This window comes from Ipomoea triloba, chromosome 4 (assembly GCF_003576645.1).
Source record: "Ipomoea triloba cultivar NCNSP0323 chromosome 4, ASM357664v1".
Lineage (NCBI taxonomy): Eukaryota > Viridiplantae > Streptophyta > Magnoliopsida > Solanales > Convolvulaceae > Ipomoea > Ipomoea triloba.
The window spans coordinates 19,381,195-19,389,899 of NC_044919.1; the positions used below are offsets into that span (position 1 = coordinate 19,381,195).

An 8,705-nucleotide genomic window follows, 5' to 3' on the forward strand; every position below is an offset into this window, starting at 1 on the left:
TGACTGCTTGATTGTAAGATTTCGGTTCATCAACATTTGTCACTGCCATAGAAAATCTCTTGTGAGAAGGATCTAAAATGTCAAAGGATATCACCTTTGATAAAGCATGAGGCGAGGAGCCTTTGCTGACTACTGCTTCACAATAATAATCATGTAGTCGAGTAGGAGCCCGCCGGTGCCTATCAGATCTCCTTGGTGGCTCATTAGGTGTGTCATTAATAGTGTTTGTTTGCAAAGTGACCTCTGTTGGACCTGCCATGTCTGGTGATGAATTTTCAGTCTGTGATACTTCATTATTTTGTTCTTGAATAGGCTCCTCAGATGGTGTGAGAGTATTTTCGGGAATGAGAAGATTTCGAACAGGAGTATGTTCAGGACCATCATGCTGAATGATATGTGGACTAGGCTCTTCATATTGGATGACAGTTGAGGTGGGAATCAGTGGAAGGGAAGGACCTTCAGATGGCTGTTGTGTGACTATGTCTTCGGAGAAAGGGAAGTGCGACTCATAGAAAATAACATCCCTCGAAACGAAGGTGACTTTATCGACCAAATCATACAGTAAGTATCCCTTGGTGTGAGCAGGCATGCCAACAAACATGCATTTCTTTCCTCTCTCGGCCATTTTATGCCTTGAAGGTGACAAATTTGCAGCATAACAGAGGCAACCAAAAACTTTTAGGTTCTCAATACTGGTAGAGGTCGCAAAGCGTTCATTTCCTCCCAGAGTGTCCTACACCTCGTGTAGTACTCATTTACTGAAAGAGTTCCTTGCTTTAGATTGTATATTTCGTTCTGAACTGCTGCGATTTTCTGAGCATCGCACTGAGAAAACCTCCTCTGCAGGTCTTCCCATACATCTGTGGCTTTGTCCAGATGCATTATGCTCTGAGCAATGGAGGCGTGGACTGACTTGAAGATCCATGAACATATCATGAGATTGCAACGTCTCCACGCCGCATACTGGAATTGATCTCTACTTGGAGCTGTGATAGTGCCGTCAACGATCGACCACTTATTTTTGATTTCCAGCGCATTCCTCATCGAAATGCACCAGGATCCATAGTTACGACTGCCTAGCAACGGCGGACTGACAAGAATCATGTTGGAATTGTCATTGGCGTTGAGAGATAGAGGATTTTCCAGATCTTCAGTAACACTGCTTCTCTGTTGATTCATGTTCCTCTGCGGAACGGTGGTGGACGAAGCGCGCACCGGCGATCGTGCGATCGGCGAGGCTATTCGCCGTTCTTGGCTGGTTTCGCCGGTGACTGCTGCAGCATAGGTACTTCGCCGTGAGGGCTCTGATACCATATCGAGAGAGAGAGAAGCAAACAGAAAGAGGGAAAGAAGAAGTGTATTATTTCATGTTATGAGGTGTGTAACTGATTACATTGCGGGAAGATGGATACAAAGTATATATACATGCAGAAGGATCAAGAACGATTGTAACCACCTATCAACAACCTATCTGAGAGTAAAAGTCTCTTCTACCCTTTCACTAAGCACCCTCTGTTAAGATATATAGAGGTTCGGATTAAATTTTCTACTCCACTTATCTTTCACTAGCTGATTAGAGCTAGTCAAGGGTCAATTACAAAGCTGCCTTGCTAGGTTGATCTTCCAATTTTCTTACCCTAAAAGATGGTGTTTGTTTGTTTATTGGACTTTGAAAGAATCAGAACAACTCTTTCTTAGTTTAGAAGACTAGATTTTGCAATATAGTAGTTTCTCTTTCGATAGTTTTCAACAATAGATTACAATAGTTGATTTCCCAGCATTTTCTTCTACGCTTGGGGTCTTCCAATTATAGAAAATGAGAGGTGAGCGCCAACCTTGAAATTTGAATTTAACCATTGTCACTCAGCAAGTGGTAGCTGTCTAAAAGCTACCACAATCCCCTAAAATCTATTGTCATATCCCTTAACTTGTGTATCTTGAGATCCATAGGGTAAAAACCATTTCCCTATTCGTGTATAAGCACTCCTTTGGTTCAAAAGACCCTCCTTCACTTATCACCAATTTGTTTAATGCATAGACTTATAGGTGATAAACAAGTTGCATTGTCTAACAACTCTTTTTATTCTCTCTCGTATGAGCTTCTTCCAAGGATGATGTTCATGAAAAGTCTTCATTAAAGTTTCATTGAAGATATCAAAGAATGACCTTGATAGTTCTATTGAGATATTCTTGACTTGATTCTAGAGCTCTGTTTAATTTCTATATTCTCTTCTTTCAATCTTTTTTTCCAATTGTTTCGTCTCGAAGCTTTTCCTTCCGGTTGCTTCCTTGCGAAACCTTTCCTTTCGGTTGCTTTATTCCGGTCAGAGAATTGTTGAAGGTTATTATTATTTTAAGAAAGTATAATTTATAATAAGAAATGATAGGTCTATAATGCCTATGCAATATCTTTTGCATCATCAAAAATCTATTCACAGTTATTGCTAACACTTATGTTAATGGTCCATCTTTTAAGGTGGACCATGTTATAATGATTGGTTGGTAATGAGTATGGACTACTATGAATGCTTAATACCTTGAAGGAAGTAAACAATACTAGAGAGGCAAATCATGCATCCAATGTTGTTGTCTCAAACTAGTTAAAAGTTTAGTAAATGGTTTTGCACAAGAGATGTGCACAATCGAAGTCTCTTACTAGTCTTTTGAAATTAGTTTAATTTGTAGCTTAGCTTGGCTTTGACAAATGCATTTTGTGTAATGGTATTAAGTATGTGTAATATAAATTGTGCCACAGTAAATAGTGTAAAGAGAATATAGAGAGTTTTTATAGTGGTTCGGGTGTAGTGTAATATCTCTAATCCATTATTCTTTGTAACATAAAGGAGCTAGCCACAAAGTCACATTGCTAGTTGATCTTACAACACCTTTTCAAGAAGAAGATGGTTATGGTTTGCGGTTGGCCTTTTAGAATCATGATGATTCTGTTTAGCTTAGATCACTATAAGTATTGCTTGAAAACTTTCTAATTTCTCTTGTATTCTGATCTAAGGAACTTGTATATTTGTGTATATTGTTCTAAGCTTGGAGTAGATGCAGAGAGTTGAGTCTTGTTATAAATTCAAATTTACCCATTGTCGTTCAAGCAAGTGGTAGCTGTTGTGATCAGTGAATATCTTACATTGCACTCTATAGAGATAATGGAGCTATATCTTCAAAGTGAAGACTACTGCTGCCAACTCCAAGTCGTGGGTGGGATAATTCACCTCATGAGTCCTCAGTTGTCTTGATGTATAAGCTACCACCTTTCCATTCTGCATTAGCACACAACCTAACCCTTTCTTTGAAGCATCACTACAGATTTCAAACCCTTCTGCGTCGGACGGCAGAGTTAATACTGGTGCGGTTGTCAACCTTTTCTTCAACTCTTGAAATGCTTCTTCATAGCTCGCATCCTAAACGAACTTAGTGGTTTTCTTCAGGAGATTCGTCATCAGCTTTGCAATCTTAGAGAAATCTTTCACTAACGTCCTGTAATAACCAGTTAGACCTAAAAAGTTCCTAACCTCGGTCACTGTGGTAGGTGCTGGCCAGTCCATCACTGCTTGGATCTTTGAAGGGTCTAATGCTACTCCTTAGTAAAATCATGCCTAATGAATGCTATCTTGTCCTGCCAAAATTCACACTTGGACAACTTGGCATAGAACTTGTTATCTCGCAGAATTTGCAATACCACTCTCAGATGCTCCTCATACTCCTCCGAGGTCCTTAAATAGATCAAAATATCATCCATAAAGACAATTACAAATTAATCAAGATACGGTCGGAAAACATGGTTCATCAAGTCTATGAATACCGCGGGTGCATTAGTAAGTCCAAATGGCATCACCTTGAACTCATAATGCTTGTATCTAGTCTTGAAAGTTGTCTTTGGTATGTCCTTTTCAGCTACCTTTAGTTGATGGTAACCAGACTTCAGGTCGATCATTGAGAATGTCCCAGCTCCTTTTAATTGATCAAAGAGGTCATCAATCCGAGACGAAGGGTACCTGTTCTTCATAGTCGCCTAATTTAGCTCTCGGTAGTCAATGTAGAGCCTCAACCCACCATCCTTCTTCTTGACAAATAGCACTGGAGCACCACAAGGTGAGATGTTTGGCCTAATGTAGCCCTTATCTAGCAGCTCTTGAAGTTGCTCCTTTAATTTCTGTATCGCCTTCAGTGCCATCCTATAAGGTGTCTTTGAGATGGGTGTTGTTCTAAGTACTAATTCGATAATAAACTCCACCTCTCTTTTTGGCAGCATGCCCGGTATCTCCTTGAGAAAGACATCAGGGAAGTCCTTCACCACCGCTATCTACTCAAGTGCCTCCTCCATGGAGTCGAGTTCCTTAACTATGCAAAAGTAGGCATCATGATCATTCATCATGTACTTCTTGATCTTCATCATGGATACCAACTTGATTCCAGGTCTACTTGTAGTCCCTCGATAGGTCACACACTCTCCCTCGACGCTTCTCAACGTCACTTGTTGCTTATCACAGATGATCTTGGCTTTGTAAATACTCAGCCAATCCATCCCTAGCACCACGTCATGGTCCTTCAACTCAAACTCAATTAGGTTTCCCGGGAAGTTCACTCCATTTATGTCTATTGGTACATCTTTATGCACGTATTTACAAGCTACCACACTACTAGTAGGGGTTTTGACAACTATTTTTATCTCTGAGGTCGGTACCAACCCTACTTTCTTAATGAAGGCAGAAGATACAAAAGATTTTGTAGCTTGAGAGTCAAATAAAACATAGGTAGGTGTAAATTTTACAAAGAAGGTATTTGTGACCACGTCAATGGCCTCCGTCTGAACCTTGTTCATTACATAGATACATCCTTACCTACCATTTCCATTGTTTTTGTTCTGGGCCTGTTGTTATCACCATTCTTGTTGCCATTCTAGTTCTGCCCTAAAGAGTTCCCATCCTTCTTCGAGTAGCACTCAAAAGAATGATGCCCCATCTTATTACAATTGTAACACTTGACCAAGTTTCGCTGGCAATTCACTTCGGGGTGATCCTTCCACACCCCTTACAGTTAAAGTGCCTTTCCACTTTCGGGTTCATCTGACCTTGATAACCATTATGGTTCCTAGATCCTCCTCTTCCTTGAAAATTTTGGATTTGTCCCGCATCGGAATACTTGGGCTTCTTATCCCCCTGCTGATGGTCCTCCTCATTCCTTTTCTTGCATTTCCCACTAAGTCCCCTCTGGATCTACTAAACCTGACAGTGGTTGGCCACTATATCATAAGCTTCGTCCAGAGTCTGACATCTGAACATGCTCAACCCCTTTTGGCTGAACATACTGAACCTAACAATGGCATCCTTTGGACAAACTTGCTCGCCTTGTTATGCTCATTAGGAACTAAGGCAGGTGCAAACCTTGCTAGGTTAATAAACTTAGTATAATACTCATGGATTGCCTTGTTCCCTTGTCGCAAACCTTGCTCATCATGCTTTGTTGTCCTGATATGCTCAGGATAGAACTTTTCTCTAAGCACATTCTTAAAGGCTTCCCATCCAAAATCAGACCACTGACGTAGGGCTGGATCGGACTAGCTACAGCCCACCAAACATCGGCTTGCTGTTGTAGGTAGTAGATGGCTATATCCACACGCCGATTTGTCGGGCAGTTGCTGGCATGAAACAACTTATCAAATACACGCATCCACTCTTCCAACACCAAATGATCCTCCTGCCCTAAGAAAGTGGGAGGGTTTCGCCCCACCACCATCTTAATAACGTCGTTCCCATTCCCATGATGGTTTTGGAATATGTTATCCCTCATCGCCTGGGTTAATTCAGTCAGCTACCTCAGAGTCCGAGCCAACTTGGCATTAGTGGGAACGTCATCTTCGCGAGCATTAAAATTTTTCATAGATCTCTTCGGAGGCATGATAAATTTCTACAGATAAATCACTATTCATTAAGAGTGTTTTCCACTCTACTATCACATAAGACATACAAGCAGGGATACCACCCAAAACATGCAAATCACTATTCTTTCAATACAGTTTAAATCTTAAGCAATTAAGCACATACCTGAGAGATGCACACCTCCGGGTGCAATAGCCACAATTATATCAAATAAGCCACATAAGGAAAAGGTATAGCTCACAACCTCACCGCGATGTTACAAAACTTAGATACTAATCATGATATCTCAAAAATTTCTACTAAGTCCTTTCTTAGGTCTAGTCTAAACCTGGCTTTGATACCAACATATAACATCCCTATTTTTATATACAGAGACTTCTATAAATAGCATTACTAAAAATAGAAATCCCCATACTTAGAAATACCATAAATAAAATTTATTTAACCCAACCATAATGATAGTTCTATGATTATTCTAAGTTAATATTTTTTATAAAATAACAGGTGCTACCGTTACATCTAATTTATCTAGGCTAGATGTAAAGCTAATCCAAAACAAGGGAAATCATAAATCCTCAACATAAGTCTTAAAACATCTAAATCATCCAACTCTGGTGGAATCGGGAAGTGCCACCAGACGTGAGCTCTGATAATCTTTTCTCTGTTGGTGCTGAATAGGAAAGGATGCCTCACTTTTCTCCAAGGCTATTAGAAGGTCTCTCAAGCATGGTTAATATCCTAAAGACCATGGCTAAGGACCAGAAAACATTGTTTAAGAAGGTGAAGAAGGCTATCAAGAAGAATCTAAAGGAGAATACTGAGACCAAAGCAACTGTGGCTACTGAAGCTGCTGCTACAAGGAAAGTCAATTCCTCGTAGAATCACTCAACCGTACCACCAAATGCTATTGATGAAAAATTTAAAGATTTGGTTATGGAATATATGGCTCACAGTGAAATGATGATGGAGAAGATGTGGAAAATGTTTGAAGATGTTGTTGGACGTCTACATCAAATATACCATAACCAAGGACAAATTTTAACAAATTAATGCTACATCAAAGATGACGCTGTCAAGCTTAAGGATGATATCGAATATATTAACGCCTTCGTGATCTTCATTCGAAAGTGGATATTTCAAACCATGGTATTTCATCCCTTCGTTGTTACGGTGCTGATGATGAAGATGATGCCAAAAAGGGGTAAAATAAGGAAACCAACCATGGTTAGTTGGGAGTAGGCTCCAGTAGAGGCAAAGGGCAAAGAGTCAAAACTACCACCACCTAGAGTGGTGAAGTAGTGCCTTTCGTGCCTTACCGGGAAAGAAAGTATGGAAAGGTTTCGTGGAGAAAACCTTACCATTTGGACAGCAAAATGGAGTAGCAAAGCAATTGATATCAAAGGAAGCTAGATGAAGACAATGACCGAGAAAAGAAAAGGAGGAAAATTGAAGTCGATAAGCTGCCAAGGAGATAGAAGAACGCCTTGCATCCTATTGAAAGGGTAACTAAAATGACTTAAACGAGAAGCAGAAGGACATACTATTCAATGAAATGAAAGATAGTGCTATCTCCCTTGTTGATGGTATGTCTACCGCCGAGTGCATTAGATAGTAGAGGTGCAGCGTGATTGAAGGGGATAATGTCTTTGATGCTTTACACAACTACCACAGCTTCAGAATTACTCTCACGTATGATCATCTTATGGTAGCGGGAAACATCTTGAGCTCAATGAATCAAATCAACACAATCCTTGACAGGACAATTGAAAAGGCAAAGAAGTAGCAAGAAGAACGAGGATTGAAGCTGCATAATTAAGTTTCTTTTGTAATGATTATTTACTTTACGCTTTTTGTACTCACTGAAATACATGTGTAATATTTTAAGATATTAATAAAAAACTTTCAGTGTGTGTGTTGCATTTTGTTATTTACATTACTTTAGTACTTAAATTCCGTAGAAATATTTTGTCAAACTCAATTATGGGTTGAATTGAATGGAATATAATCAATTCAAATGTTAATAGGATTATAATATGGGTATAGGTTTTGACATCATCAAAAAGGGGAAATTATGAGGAACATTTGTAATTTAGATTTTGATAATACCAAAAGTTAGGAATTTTTGCCCCCATTGATTTTATCTTTTAGATTTAAGATATATATTCTCTAATTCGAATAGTCTGAATGGTAACCCAAATGATTATATTTTAGATAGCTAAGAAGAGATTTCGAAGATTGAAGATAAAAAGAGTAGAAGAGTTCAAGACTACAAGATTTAAAGGTTAGAAAGAATAAATGGTGGAAGGACCTACCTTTCGAATTGAAGAAGTAAGAAAGGAATGAATTGTAAGGACAACCATTCGTAACCGAAAGGCTTTAAAAAGTTTTAAGGTTCGAAATGTTCACTCGGAAAGAAAAAAGTTAACCATTCGACAGAAATTGCTCGGGGCATTCTCTAAGCCAACAGTTCGAAACTTTAAAATGCTAATACTTTAGGGTAAAATGTGACTAAGGTAAAGTGAATCCTAGGCACACATCCTAAGGATATTTTCCCTAAAAAGCCAAGGCAGTTTGTGTAGAACGAAAAGTTATGTTCAATGCAAATTAAGTAGTCTAACGGGTGGAAAGTCTAATGCGCAAAATTCACTTTCTGGATTTTCCTCTGGTCTTTACTCACTGTGTTAAAGACGTTTGAAATAGGTTTTTCCCACCAATGGATCCTTTTCAAAATGTCTATAAATACCTTCATTCAAGAATAAAGAAAGTGTTGGTTAATTAAGTGAAAAATATCAAGTATTCAAAGCATTCAACTTC

General features: G+C 39.0%; 1 protein-coding gene across 1 annotated transcript; it reads right to left on the bottom strand.

Moving 5' to 3' along the window:
* Positions 1–678: 678 nt before the first annotated feature.
* Positions 679–1,179, bottom strand: LOC116015940. The gene has a single exon (XM_031256108.1). The coding sequence runs from the start codon at positions 1,177–1,179 to the stop codon at positions 679–681; it is 501 nt and encodes a 166-aa protein (XP_031111968.1).
* Between the last annotated feature and the right edge of the window lie 7,526 nt (positions 1,180–8,705).